This window comes from Branchiostoma lanceolatum, chromosome 3, assembly GCF_035083965.1.
Source record: "Branchiostoma lanceolatum isolate klBraLanc5 chromosome 3, klBraLanc5.hap2, whole genome shotgun sequence".
Classification (NCBI taxonomy): Eukaryota; Metazoa; Chordata; class Leptocardii; order Amphioxiformes; family Branchiostomatidae; genus Branchiostoma; species Branchiostoma lanceolatum.
Genome location: NC_089724.1, coordinates 4112709 through 4127898, shown reverse-complemented (window position 1 = coordinate 4127898; position 15190 = coordinate 4112709). Strand labels below are relative to the sequence as shown.

The following is a 15190-nucleotide window of genomic DNA, read 5'->3' as shown; positions in this document are numbered from 1 at the left end:
GTTCAATTTTTCTACAAAAAACCCTGAGATATGTACAATACAATGTTGCATGTGTGATCATTTAGCAGACAAGGTGGCAAAGTGCATCAATAACCTGACATACAGTTTACACCTACATTTGTAAAAAAATGATTCTGGCATCGTTTAATTGAATACGTAAAACTTACATTCATAACTTGAATATGATATTGATCAAACATGTACAGCTACAACTTAATGCAATAATCACTGAAACACACTACTACCTCCACATAAGTTCCAGCTCACTATCCACAAACTGTGGGACCTTTGTGGGACAAATACTTATGACATTCTCTTCCGTTACAGGATATCTTTAATTATCTTTCCCTCAACCGCTTGCTATGTTGTATCTGAAACGTTAACCAGACACAAATGTCTGTTGACCATTGGCAAGAACGAACAAATTGAAAGCTATAAATTTCCTAGATCCTAACGCCGTAAAAGGGCAGGTCGGCTGGAGAATTCTTATGGTCATGCGAATGCGATGATATGTCAAGCCACAATAGGAGGATAACTGACGTTCAAACTAGTTAGAAACAGGAATTTTCCAATTTGTACTTACCAAAGGGCAGTCCCTCTAAATGATGAAGCTACCACTGCACGAAATGGCCACGTATCCTGACGGATCCGACGGATCCGGAATCGGGCCTCATGGCGTTTCCGAGCGAATCCGGAAAAATCCCAGTTCACTGCTCGGATACTGAGGTGCCCGCAGATCCGACCAATTCCGACGCCGTATTCCTCTGGATCCGTGATGCGCCTCGGATACCCGAAAATATTTGTGCGGATCCCTCGTTTTTTTTATATTTGGAATGTTCGGATTGTTTGTCTGTCGGTAGTTGTTTCGGATCCTGACGAATAAATACACACGGCACGGCATGATCTCATTTCCTGACGAATCCAGCAGATCCGGAATTATGCATTATAGCAGACACGGAACGTTTCCGATTGAATCCGATGCACCTCAGATCCGATAATTCCGGCGCCGTATACGTCTGGATCCTTCATACGTTTCGGGTACAGATACGGAACGTTTCCGAGCAAATTCAGACAAATACCAGGTACAGCTCAGATCCGGCAATTCCGACGCCGTATACGTCTGGATCCGTGATGCGCCTCGGATACCTGAGGATATTTGCGCGGATCCTTCGTTTTCAGATATTTGTCAATATGGCAGAGATAATCGGATTGTTTGTTTGTCGGTAGTTGCTTCGGATCCTAACCAACAAATACACACTGCACGGCATGATCTCAGATCCTGAAAAATCCAGCGGATCCGCAATCGTGCATCATAGCAGATACGGAACGTTTCCGATTGGATCCGATGCACCTCAGATCCAACAATTCCGACAAATCCTGACGTTTCCGGAATACGGATTCGTGTCCAATCTCCCACAAGACACTGCGTGTCATGACGTCAGGCGCGAGAAACGGTTTTGTCGGTGAACAGCACGGAGACAATAACGGCGTTTCATCACTCTCTGTGCTTAACATGGCATCGTCAGAGTCTACCATGGTCGACCAGTGATTTTTAGTGACTTGAGAGTCGAAGGGGATTCGGTGTAAACTCAAACGCGCGGCATTGCGAAGTAGTCTTCTTCGTGCATGCAATATTCGTCGCCCCCCTCCCCCTTGTAAAGTTGATAGGGAGTACACTGCACGAAATGGCCTCGTTTCCCGGCGTATACGTACCGGGATTTTTCTGTATTTTTGTCGGATACTGACGGATACTGACGGATACATGCGGATTCGTGTAACGTATCCGACTATTTCCGCACCGGTATATGGAATATTTCCTGAAGAATCCGAAAGTAAGGGATTTTCGACGAATACGGAGCCGTACACTGTACGGAAATGCCACCGATCCTGACGGATACGAACAGGGATTTTTCTGTATTTTTGGCGGATACTGACGGATACATGCGGATTCGTGTAACGTATCCGACTATTTCCGCACCGGTATATGGAATATTTCCTGAAGAATCCGAAAGTAAGGGATTTTCGACGAATACGGAGCCGTACACTGTACGGAAATGCCACAGATCCTGACGGATACGAACAGGAATTTTTCTGTATTTTTGGCGGATACTGACGGATACATGCGGATTCGTGTAACGTATCCGACTATTTCCGCACCGGTATATGGAATATGTCCTGAAGAATCCGAAAGTAAGGGATTTTCGACGAATACGGAGCCGTACACTGTACGGAAATGCCACAGATCCTGACGGATGCGTACAGGGATTTTTCTGTATTTTGAAGAAAATGGTGAATACTGACGGATACAGGTGGACCCAACAACGAATCCGTAACGGATCCGACTAAGTGCTTGCATTCCTAATTTAACTATACCCAAAACATCATTTTGAATGACAGGAAGTTTGGGAAAGCCTGTATGTAACATATGTATCATTTCATATCTCAACATAATGTATTTCTAAGTTCAAAAACTATCAAATACAATACAAAACGGAAGTACTATGTGGCTAAATGATCCATTTCATTTGAGACAGGCTGAGGGACATCCACATACTCAAAGCACCACTGCATATGCAGGTTAATGTCGGTAAATTGGGGTTGTGCAAGCACAATGTTCTGAAAAATTATGAAATGTATTACAATTAACACCATCACAACATTGTGGTAATATTTACTACTGTATAGTGCCCTTGGACCAAAATTATCTACATGTTCTAAATATTCAACTAAAGTAATAAAAGCCTTATTTGTGGCCAGCTCTTCGTCTAAAAGCCATCAGATACAATTATTTCAAATACAGAGGTTGAAAATAGAAAGTGACATTATACTGTCTGAAGAACTCCCATTATGGCACGCCACATTTTAAACGTAAGTAGCATATGCCGTGGAACTGCATGTGTATAATCGTCCTCTCCCCATTCTCTGACTACATCTGAGTTCACTTCTTCCATGCACTCTTGGTAAGGTACAGGCAAGGCTGATTTCTTCTGTATCTGCACGTTGGACTCAGCTTGGAGTCCATCTTGTGATGAACCAGTTCCTATATGATAAAACCAAATGATGAATAAATATCAATTCACGTTTTAAGGAACATGTCACATGATTTTGACATGTGCTTCGTTTCATCACAGCAGCTACAAAAAACACGGGACAATGGATATCCGTCATGCCTCTCTCAGCTAACATTGAAGTGTACCGATGATGGACTTACCGATGGAGCCTGAGGTACTCAGCAGCTGAGCATCTGACAGTTGATTGCTTTGTTCCCAGCCAAGGTCCTCACAATATGTGCTGCATTTGTGAAGGAAGTATCTGCCGATGCTGTACTGGATATATATATATAAATGGAAACAATGACAAATATTAAACATATCACATACTCGCATGTGTAAAAAAAATGAATCTGGGCATCATTGAATTGACTACGTAAAACTTACATCTATAACTTGAATATGATATTGATCAAACATGCACAGCTATAACTGAATGAAATAATCACTGAGGCACACTACTGCCTCCTTATAAGTTCTAGTTCACTATCCACAAACTGTGGGATCTTTGTGGGACAAATACTTATGACATTTTCTTCCCTTCCATATCTTTAATTATCTTTCCCTCCACTGCTTGCTATTTTGTATCTGAAACGTTAACCAGACACACATGTCTGCTGACCATTGGCAAGAATTAACAAATTGAAATTTTAAATTTCCTAGATCCTAACGCCGTAAAAGGGCAGGTCGGCTGGAGAATTCTTATGGTCATGCGAATGCGATGATATGTCAAGCCACAATAAGAGGATAACTGACGTCAAAACTAGTTAGAAACGGGAATTTTTCAATTTGTACTTACCAAAGGGCAGTCCCTCTATATGATGAATCAACTCCCTACCAGCGTTTAAAAGGGGGGAGGGGGGCGACGAATATTGCATGCACGAAGAAGACAACGTCGCAATTCCGTGCGTTTAAGTTTACACCGAATTCCCTTCGACTCTCAAGCCACTCAAAAATCACTTGTCGACCATGGTAGACTCTGGCGATGCCATGTTAAGCACAGAAGGTGATGAAACGCCGTTCTTGTCTGTGCTGTTAACCGAAAGAAAACCGTTAACGTTTGTCGCGCCCAGAAGTGTCTTGTGGGTAATTTGGATATCCGACACGAATCCGTGTTCCGTACACGTCAGGATCCGAGACAGCTCATGACTTCTAACATATTGGCAAATCTGAACTTCTAACATATTGGCAAATACATAAAAAAAATGAAAGATCCGAGCAGATATTGTATCTGTACCCGAAACGTATCCAGACGTATACGGCATCAGAATTGCTGGATCTGAGGTGTTCCTGGTATTTGTCCGAATTTGCTCGGAAACGTTCCGTATCTGTACCCGAAACATATGAAGGATCCAGACGTATACGGCGCGGGAATTGTCGGATCTGAGGTGCATCGGATCCAATCGGAAACGTTCCGTATCTGCTATGATGCGCAATTCCGGATCTGTTGGATTCGTCAGGATCTGAGATCATGCCGCGTGCCGTGCAGTGTGTATTTGTTGGTCAGGATCCGAAGCAACTACCGACAAACAATCCGACCATCTCTGCCATATTGACAAATATCTAAAAACGAAGGATCCGCGCAAATATCCTCAGGTATCCGACGCGCATCACGGATCCAGACGTATACGGCGTCGGAATTGCCGGATCTGAGGTGTACCTGGTAATTGTCTGAATTTGCTCGGAAACGTTCCGTATCTGTACCCGAAACGTATGAAGGATCCAGACGTATACGGCGCCGGAATTGTCTGATCTGAGGTGCATCGGATCCAATCGGAAACGTTCCGTATCTGCTATGATGCGCAATTCCGGATCTGCTGGATTCGTCAGGAAATGAGATCATGCCGTGCCGTGTGTATTTATTCGTCAGGATCCGAAGCAACTACCGACATACAAACAATCCGAACATTCCAAATATCAAAAAACGAGGGATCCGCGCAAATATCTTCGGGTATCCGAGGCGCATCACGAATCCAGAAGAATACGGCGTCGGAATCGGTCGGATCTGCGGGCACTTCAGTATCCGAGTAGTGAACTGGGATTTTTCCGGATTCGCTCGGAAACGCCATGAGGCCCGATTCCGGATACGTCGGATCCGTCAGGATACGTGGCCATTTCGTGCAGTGGTATCTTATTACCTGGATGTCTAACCTTCATCAACAAATACATCTGTTGCTTCTCTTTCAACACAACTCAACACAACTCAACGCAGCACGATGTGGGTCGACTCTGGTATCGCAATTTGTCGAGGCCACTTCGGCGGCGCAGGCAGTCAGCGAGCCCGAGGTGTTCTCCGCCATAGCCATGGCTCACCACCGACTCGAGTTGTCCTCTCGCCGTCGGCAGGCACTGGTTCATCACGGCTGTTCTACCCTTCTGTCAAGTGAAGAGTCCACCAAAGCGCTTTTGAAAAACGTCGTCACACTGCTGAACTACAACCTCGTGACGTCAGATCCACGTCATCGTAACGTCATTTTCTACAAGGTCAAGCCTGAGGTCATCCTCCTGGCTGACCTGATGGCTCGCGCCTTCCCGGCCGCCAAGACCGTCTTTCTGTACAGAAACGGCCTGGAAGTTCATGAATCGGTCATGCGACTATTCTTCCCGCACTGCGCGTTTTATGCGGCTTATCGTTTTGCCGTTCGCTCTGGCCTGTGGAGGTGGGATCTGGAATCCAGCGACTTCATGCGAACTTTCGGAGACGACCCCGAGTTCTCGACGATCCGCCATCGCCGCACGGGCCTGTTCCACCTGACCACGTGGTGGGTCGGCGCCATGCGGGAAGCCGCCGTACTGCAGAAGAAGCGGCCCGGGCATTTCTTCCACGCCGTCGTCAACTACTCAGCCCTCGTCAGCCACAGGAAGAAGACACTCCTGTTATTGATGCAGAAGCTTGGCTTGAAGTGGAGTCCAGAGGACCCGGAGGAAGCTAGACGCAGACAGGATAGAGAAAGCGTTGGTTGAGGACAGCCAAGCAGGAACCGTCCTGTCTAGCAAGTGAGCTTATCACCACACAATGAATGTTTTTAATGAATGAATAAATGAAGACCTTTATTGTGCCAAGGACATTATATAGTAATGTCCTTGATTGTAACAGTCGCGCTTTCCATCGACCGAACCCAGTATTCGAATCTTCGATAGCGGCGCACTCGAAATGCATTCTAAATATTCTTTGGAAGCCGGTGTGATAACCCAAAGTTATCACCCGGTCCGGAACACCCGTATCGAACGTCTTTGCGACCCAGGTATGATATACCAATTCTGTTTATCGCTTTACAGGAAGAGGACGCCCGAGGACACGTGGACTCCCGACGTTTCACCTCGCTGGGTGGGGCAGTGGGAACGAGAGTACATCACGGAATTCTGCCGTCATACTGGGAACGAGATCCCCGGACCCAACTTTCTCCTGCCTGGCACCATTGTGTAACTTAAACATAATTCAATCCAACTTCTTTATTTGCAAATTACAAGGGTACATATAGATATAATAAGATAAAAGGGGAACAAATGTCTATTTCATAAATCTATCTGTTGTTTCTACATACATTACTGGGAGGCTTGACTTCATCTTTGAAGGCAGGGGTTAATGGAAAATCCCTGAAGTGGGTTTTGTGATTTTACTAGAAATGTGGATTTCCGGAGGTCTTCTAGCCGATGAAAACTCGGGGCGTTTTGTTTTTAATCTTCATAATGAGGGCATTTACAAATGAAATGTATTTTATCTTCCCCTGCATTCCTTGTACAATGCTTGCACAATCTCTCCTGAACTGGTAGCTTTTTATAACGTCCCTTTTATATCTTAAGTCACCTGTGATTAACTATCAAGTACAATCTAAACCAAAAATGGACTCTTCAGCAATGTAACTTGACCAAAAAAATGCAGCAACGTTTTGAACTTAATGTTACCAATTCAGCTAGCATGAAAAGTTAGAAATAGAAATGGAAGACAGTTTTTATTTCAAACACAAGGTACAATGTAACAGAGCCTCCTCCTTTAATGTATGTTTACCACATCGGTAAAACAAAAAAGCAAACAAACAAGACTTGTGTTGTCCCTTGTAGACATCCTAAAATAATTACAACAGAAGGCTTGGTCTGTTACATTTATGAAGGTTCGACATCCAGGATGGAATAATGACATTCGAACTAAATCTTACATTTCGAATTCGGTAATGCAGCTGAGATACATTTCTAAATCTCTTCATTTCTAAATCTCTACATTTGTCCAATGGTTTGGATTTAATAAAAATGTTGACTTGTTCTGATGTAAACTTGTGCCACTTCTATCATACACATCAAAATTAAAGAATATCCGAGAAATCAATCCTGTATTCTTGATTTTCACAGCATGACAATCTTGACCAACATAGTCACCGGTTTTGTAATGACTACAATGTAGTCTAAATGAAAAAAATTCAGAAACGACTTGCATTTGACAATATAGATTCAGCAGGCAAGGATTGTCTATACCAGTTCTTGGCCTGTAAATTGTCTTTCATGTCATACAGGAAAGTTGGAATAAATTTATAAATGGCATGATCCCCAAAAAATATGATCACTTGGTAGCATTTCAACCTTAACATTTGCATAAAATGACTGATTAAACATTTTCTTTACATTACCTTATCATACAGCTTCCTCTAAACATTTCATCACCCAATATCATCATTATTGTTTTCACAATTTATCTAATAGCTATGAATTTAAACTTAAAAATCATACAGTACATATAATCATGTACAAGTCATGTAATTTCTGATCTACACTGTACAAGCTGATAATTTTTTCTCTTAATTTCATTATCTAATCTGTCATTTTGAAATTATGGAAATACATTTTCATCGATTTCATATCATGAAGTTCAGATTTCTTAAATTGGTGAATTTTTCCATACCAACAAGCAAATCTCCGTCCCGGGAGGGAGGGTTGGGTCCTGGAGACAGCCCTGCATTAAAGCCATACATATTGTGACAGAGATAGAGACATCATAGTGAATGATATCCGAAACTTATCTACCTATCTGGTCACAAGTTGAGAATGTAGGTATTTTAACAGGATGCCATTTTGATATGAAGTCTTTTACGTTCCCCAGTTGTAGAAATATGTCCTCTGCCAGTTGGGAAGGTAACCGATCAGCGGCTCTGGAGTGGAAGAAATAGGATAAGAATCAATCAATCAATTAATCAATCAATCAATCAATAACATTTATTCAAACAGGATGTCTGTATTGGACTTGGCCACTCTTCCTCGAATTCTAGTAGAATGCAAACTTACTCTATGAAACACATGCTGATAAAAGTAAAGAAAGAAGGAGTTAAAACTCACCAATAATGAGTCCCACCCCAGGCACTGTGCTGGCCAGGAGTCTCAGGAAAAGGATGATCTTAGCCCTGCAGAAATACAGCAAAAAAATCTTCTTTTTGGTATAGGAATTTTAAGAACAAATACGGACAATTACAGAGAAGTTTACTGGGTTTAGGTGTGGCAAGTCCTTTGGTATAACATAACCAGCAACTGCCATGTGCCTCCGTCTTGGTTGATGGCCACTGATAGTGATACCAACTGCGGGTCCTATACCTGAGGACTGGTCAAAAGCTTGTTCGTAAGTGCTTTATTTTGTGTAAGAAATTAGCGCATAGAATCTTTAACGTGTTTGACTTGAGTAAAAGAGGCAATCTACATTAGGGACCATCAACCGTCCCTCAACAGAGACGTGCGTCTCTGGCCCGTTGCTGACATCACACTGAGACAAGAGGAGAACGACCAGAGGACTGGCTGAAACCTTGTTCGTATAACGCTCATTCTCATTATGTACACATTTTGTAATCTCCGTTACCGTTAGAAGTAAGATGTTTCTGACTTTAAGATATGCCACATATAAGGTACCAAATTGCCATTTTTAAAAGCTAGAAAAATTTTAAGTCGTCATAAAAACTACAGTTTGACATCTTATATGTGGCATATCCTAATGCCAGAAACGTCTTATTTCATTCGGTAACGGAGATTACAAAATGTGTACATTTAAATGAGAACGAGCGATAAGTGCTTTACTTTGTGTAAGGAATTAGCGTATAAAATCTTTACAAAGTTTGACTTACTGTGCATATTTGTCGTAGAAGGGTGACCGGAGGATGTAAAAGAGAAGCATGAGGGACCGCCTCTTCAGCTCAGCTTTCTCCAGCAGGTTCAGGTCCTTGGTGTCTCCCATCAGGGCCAGGCTGGGCGACGGGAGCAAAACATAATTCAAAGTTACGCCAAAAATAATTACTCAAGCAACTGTATCTGTATCTATATAGCCGGTATAACCGCCATCAGGCGTAACACACCAGCTTCGCAGGCACGCGGCTGGATAAGATTTTGAAACAGTCAGTGGTTGAAGCAGTCAGCGTTTCAAAATCTTATCCAGTTGCTTGAGTAATTATTTTTGGCGTATCTTATTACCTGGATGTGTAACCTTCATCAACATAATTCAAAGTTCTACATTTCTGTGTCTGAGTGTTAAGAATGACCTTTTTTATACAATTTATCTACAGATCAAGACTGAGGTAGCGTAATGCACACAAAGTCAGATATCCTGTTCAAAATGCAACAAACGTTGGAAAAACATAATCTAGTTTGAAAACATAATACAGTCAAACCTGGCCAATGTGGCCATTTGTTGGTGGGTGCTTATAAAATTTTCCCCGTTGACACAAGCATTAAGATTCCTGTCTATAAGTGACCACCTGTCTATAGTGACCACATGTGCTCATCGGTCCTGAGTGGTCTTCTTGGGCAGGTTTGACCATGACGTCAAGCTAAGGACAAACTCAGATTGTTTTCTTTTACAAATCATTCTTTTTATCAATTTTCACAAACATAAGAAAAACGTACAGACAAACTCAGATTGTTTACCTAGAGACGTCTGTCAGGAAGGACAACAGCCAGGGTTTCCACGACGACCGCCCGCACACGGCGAGGGAAGACAGGTACACCAGGGGGCGGAACACGTGCAGCGCCTCCCCTGCCAGCCGGTGTCCCCCCAGGGGGGTGGGGGGCAGGTTCTGCAGCTCCAGGGAGGAGACGGTCTTTGTCTTGCCCGTGGGTGCGTCTGTCTTTGTTCCGGGGAGCCTCCAGTCTCTCAGGGAGAGGGGAGGAGCTGTGAGGGGCAAAGAGGTGGAAACTTGAGTGATTCTAGGCAACAAAAATCTCTAGCACATTAAAGAACCCACCACACTTTCGAAAACAGGAGGTGTCCTTCCCAGTGCCTAGTGGGTGGATCAAACTGTACAGGCCAGTCTTACGCTGACTAAAGGCTGTTATGCTTTAAGGCAGATTACCACTTAAAGCAAAAAAAATTTTCATTCATTCATTCATTCATTCATTCATTCATTCATTCATTCATTCATTCATATATTCTTCTTTCATCCATCCATCCATCTATCCATCCTTTATCCATCCACCCACCCATCCTTTATCCATCCATCCATCCATCCATCCGTCCGTCCATCCATCCGTCCATCCATCCATCCATCCATCCATCCATCCATCCATCCATCCATCCATCCATCCATCCATCCATCCATCCATCCATCCATCCATCCATCCTTCAATCTATAAACCCATCCATCCACCCATCCACCCATCCATCCATTATCCAGTTCCTGTGTACTTACTTGCGGTGAGACTCCTGACCGTCCTGCCGGAGCGTGTGCCCATGAACGTGACCTGAGGTGACCTGCCCTGCTCCTCAGCCTTCTGCACAAACACCTGGTCCAGATCCTCCATCTCCAGAGCTTCCGCTGACTTTGATCTCTGAAGAAACATGAAGAATTGGCAAACTTTTGGTGAAGAACCTATGTTTAATGTGCCTGGATTGCTATGGAAGGTACGTGTATACATGTATACTGAAACATCAACAGTGGCAAACTCAAAGGAAAGTCGGAATGATGAATATTGGTATGAGAAGCTAGACGATATTTATCAGGTTGGACATTTTATTAGAAAGTCAGATGAAAAAGGGTGAAGCTGCAGTTGCTTTTAAACGTTGGCAAAGTTCAGGTGAAAAACATATGGTAAATGTGACTAGATTGTACAGAAATACATACTGTTACTTGTATACATGAACTAGAAAAGCAGGAATATTTCCCAAAGTCTCATCAGTTCTTTCCCAGACCTAGGATTACCAACCACCAAAAATCAGAAAATTCCATGAAAATGTCAGAAAAAAAATTGCTGGAATGTCTGAGACATACAACTGTGCAATGAAGAAATGTCCTGTAATTTTACATACATCTCCTAAAAAAGAACTTATAAACTCAGAGATATATAGAACTCATCAAGAAATTGAGACACTGAGTGAAATTGAGTGATATAAGATTTAGTTCTATCACATTAACCTTCTCCCTGCTGCCTATCCCCATAACCAATGGAGAATTGGTAGCATAATGATTACTTCAGCGTGCTAAACGTTAATGTTAATACCCACCTTGTCCTTGCAGCTCTTGAGGAAGGCATCCGGCAGGTCTGCGTCCCTGTCCAGGGGAGTGATGGGAGGGGTGCGCACGATCCCGGACTGGTACTTAAACAGGAGCAGCGCTCGCAGGGCTACCCTGGGGAGGAAGTACATAATAACATAACTACTAGTACAAGTCTTAGAGTTAGTTAGACATGAACAACTCTAAGATTCAGTTGAGTGAAGGAGGAGAATCAAGGCTCTGATGAATGTTATCAGCATCTGTATAATATATCTGAATTTCATTTCATTTCATAGCCGGTATAACCACCCTTTGGCGTAACACACCAATTTCGCAGGCACACGGCATGGCAGCAGGTGGTTATATTACTGACGACTTGTTACACCTAACCTTTGCACATCTAACGGTAACCATTGTCTAATGCTATCTAATGAAGATGCCCCTACCAGGGTTTTTTCTAGAAAAATCGAATAAAAGGGAGCACACACAGGCGAAGGAGCTATGGGAGAATCGATTGCTGAGTGAAGGCTGTATGCTGGATATTAAGCTAAAATCTGAATTCGCCAAGGGGGTGCTGGGCTGAAACAAGAGGGTGCAGCGCCCCTCTTTCCCGATCTAGATGAACCCCTGCCTACTGTACTTGGTGGTAACAACCTCCACTATTAGACTTACTTGGCGAGCTGAATGGCTGCTATGACGATCCACCTGCCCAACTCTCCCCACAGTCTAGCCGCACCGATCTCAGCAAACACCTCGACATACTCCAGCACTGTCAGTAACGTCATGATGCGCTTCTGCGACAGAGACTATGGAAGACAAGTTAAAATAGGTCTCATTCCTTAATACATACGTACATTAATCATCATTACGTCTGGGGGCCCTTACTCTGGGGAGCAGAGCCTCTGACAAGCATAAATTTCTGATTTTCCAGGGATGCTACTAGTACTAGGTCACATGTGGCCACAGTCTTCAAATTGTGACCTCTCTGACAGTAATTTTGCCCCTCTGGAAGCCTTAGAGTGCCCCATTTTAACTTAAATTTCTCTAAACTCTACACTGTCATCAGGGGAACCCCCAACCTCTACAACATCCACACACTTGCAATTTTTTCCTAGAAAGTCGCCTGCCACAGTTTTGATGTCACTCACCACGGCGGTCCTGAGCTTGGCAGCCTTCCGCAGTATCCCATCATTCAACAGTACAATCAGGTTAGAGGCAGAGTACACTGGGAAGGAGAGCGAAAAAAATACTATAGTCATATAACATTTATGAACATGTAATATTATTATATTCACTGTGTTGTATTATTACAGTCAGCAGGTACCCATCTGAGTAATGATGAGGCTGTTGTAACGTGCTTGAGGTACCTCCTCGAAGCAGGACCAACCCATTTTATGTCTCTTCCAAAAGACGGTGCAGCTCCAACAAGGATACCTTTCCAGGATTTGAACCAGGGTATATGCTGCTTCTGGGGTCCCTGACACGAGTGGGCAGTAGTCGGCTAGTCTTCACACTGCATGTCCAAACTGCTCTGTCCAGGGGTACATGCTGGTGAGACCCCACACTTTAATCAATGTCTTCATAAACTTAGAATATGAATTGTGAATAAATTCCTCAGACAATACCGAAACTCATAAGATATTATATATCATAATTCATCATCATCATCATCATCTTTTTTGCCCCCAGATGACCCTGCGAGGGGCAAAGTAGGGGGAGGAGGTCCAATATATTATGCATGATTACTAAATTAGACTACATGATCACACGGTACATGTGTACGATTCCTAAGTACAAGTAGGCTCTTCAGTTCATTTTGCTACATCTTCTCGCTTTTCCCAAGAATGTTATGCTTCTCATAGATACATACACAATCCGTTTCACTCACCCAGTTCAGCTAACTCAGAGGAGTTTTGGAACCGTCCTGAAAAAAGTAAAACAAGAAGTCAAATCCTGAGCTGCTGACTGCTTGCTGGATACAGGGTGCTTACAGTGATGTTAGGCACAACAACTTCAAGTGGCACTCGACTGTACACCAGCATACCGAACTTTCTTTATTCTAAGAACATGTACATATCTCATGGGATCGTAAAGCAAATATACAGATGTAACCGGCTCCTTACTGGGCGCCCAGTACGGAACCCGTGGAGAAAATGCCGCCGATACTCGGCCCCCAGTACGGAAGGAAGTTCCGTACAAGAATTCCAGTACGGAACGGCTTTATTCCAGTACCGAAGCTTCGTCAGCACTGGACGTCCAGAACTGAATTTGTTTCGGTACTCGGGTTCCAGAGCTGAACTCCTCTCGGCACTCGGGTTCCAGTACGGATTTGCGTTCCGGCTAGGTCAACGGTCATTCGGTACTGGTTACCCAGTGCGGTGGTCATTCAGCACTGGATAACCGAGTGCCGATTTACGGATGTAACGGGTTCCGTACTGGATTTACCAGTAAATAGTGACTCTTCAGTACTGGAAGCCGAGACCTCAAATTATTTCGGAACTGGGCGTCCTGTACTCACGTTCTATTAGTACTGGCAAGGATGATCCATTGTTTGGACCGACTGCACAGTTTTGGATTTTATATATAGTTAATAGTTGTCTGTACATTTAAATAATAATGATAATAACTTTATTGCAAGTTCATGCCCGAAGGCTAATTGCAGACAAACAAGGTTACATGGAAATACATGGGAATCTAAAAAGTTATCTAGTCTACTGTGAAAGTTCTAAGTTTACTATTATATACCAAGGTTGACTAAGCCATGAAGCACTCGTTTTCCAGTCCTGACAGGAGGGTTCCCAGTACTGAAGCTACCCAGTACAGGAAGTCCAGTACTGAGAAAGTCTCAGTACTGGAGCTCCTGTTCTGACGACCACTTCCGTACTGGTTGCCAGTACTGACAAAGGAGGCAGTTACATTTGTATATTTGCGATCGTAAAACAGTTTAGATCGAGATTTATTTACGTATATATTGTGCTAAACGGACGGTTTCAGTCAGGGTAAACAAAATCGAAACCAAACTGCAAACGCAGGTGCACCGAGCCGTGGAAAACAACGCCAAACTTTCCCACCTGCGATGAAGTAGGAGACGACGCGGAACGACGACTCCAGCTGGCTCGTGACGTCAGGGTTGCTGCTGACGAACTTTCTGTACCGCTCGAACAGCTCTAGGAGCTTTTCTTTGGCCACGTCGGGGGAAAGTTTACTCGGAAGGCCGAGCAAAAAATTCCCTTCCCGCTCGGCGGCCATGATGGAGTGTACCACTCTAACATTCGAGGTTGGTTTTCAAAGTTATTTTCACTCCAAAAGGCATTATTTACAGCATTAAACAGCTAAAAACTACTTAAGAATACCATTATATTGTATAAAAATGCTATTGATCATATTTTTGATATGTGAAACACTCATACTCACCGCTAAATAAAAAGAAATTGCGTACCCTAAAAGTTGTCTTTGTAATAGTCTATTTACCTTTGACATACTTATAGTGTGACAGCAAAACAATGTAATGTTTACTTAATCTTTACCAATACAATGGTGATGTCATGTAAATTCTATCGGCTTTGAAATTAAAATTAACATATTCCGATGTATAAAATGCCGCAAAATTTGCTTTAACATGTTTTTTTCTTCAAAACCTTATAAGATATTCAAAAGCGTTTAGATGCGGTGCCTTATCACAAA

General features: G+C 43.1%; 1 protein-coding gene and 2 long non-coding RNA genes across 3 annotated transcripts; 1 reads left to right on the top strand and 2 right to left on the bottom strand.

Annotated features, from left to right (window-relative positions):
* Positions 1-2253: 2253 nt before the first annotated feature.
* On the bottom strand, positions 2254-5167 carry LOC136429778 (uncharacterized). Its single transcript, XR_010754810.1, has 2 exons — positions 3212-5167; positions 2254-3040 (listed from the first exon to the last, which is right to left on the bottom strand). It is a non-coding gene; the product is annotated as an uncharacterized lncRNA (long non-coding RNA).
* An 814-nt stretch (positions 5168-5981) lies between these two features.
* LOC136429770 (uncharacterized) lies at positions 5982-7374 on the top strand. Its single transcript, XR_010754805.1, has 2 exons — positions 5982-6047; positions 6330-7374. It is a non-coding gene; the product is annotated as an uncharacterized lncRNA (long non-coding RNA).
* On the bottom strand, positions 7031-14770 carry LOC136429769 (peroxisomal membrane protein PEX16-like). Its single transcript, XM_066419740.1, has 10 exons — positions 14578-14770; positions 13395-13430; positions 12655-12731; positions 12179-12312; positions 11518-11641; positions 10706-10844; positions 9945-10188; positions 9149-9268; positions 8376-8440; positions 7031-8191 (listed from the first exon to the last, which is right to left on the bottom strand). The coding sequence occupies exons 1-10, from the start codon at positions 14753-14755 to the stop codon at positions 8130-8132; spliced, it is 1179 nt and encodes a 392-aa protein (XP_066275837.1). The 5' UTR covers positions 14756-14770; the 3' UTR covers positions 7031-8129.
* Between the last annotated feature and the right edge of the window lie 420 nt (positions 14771-15190).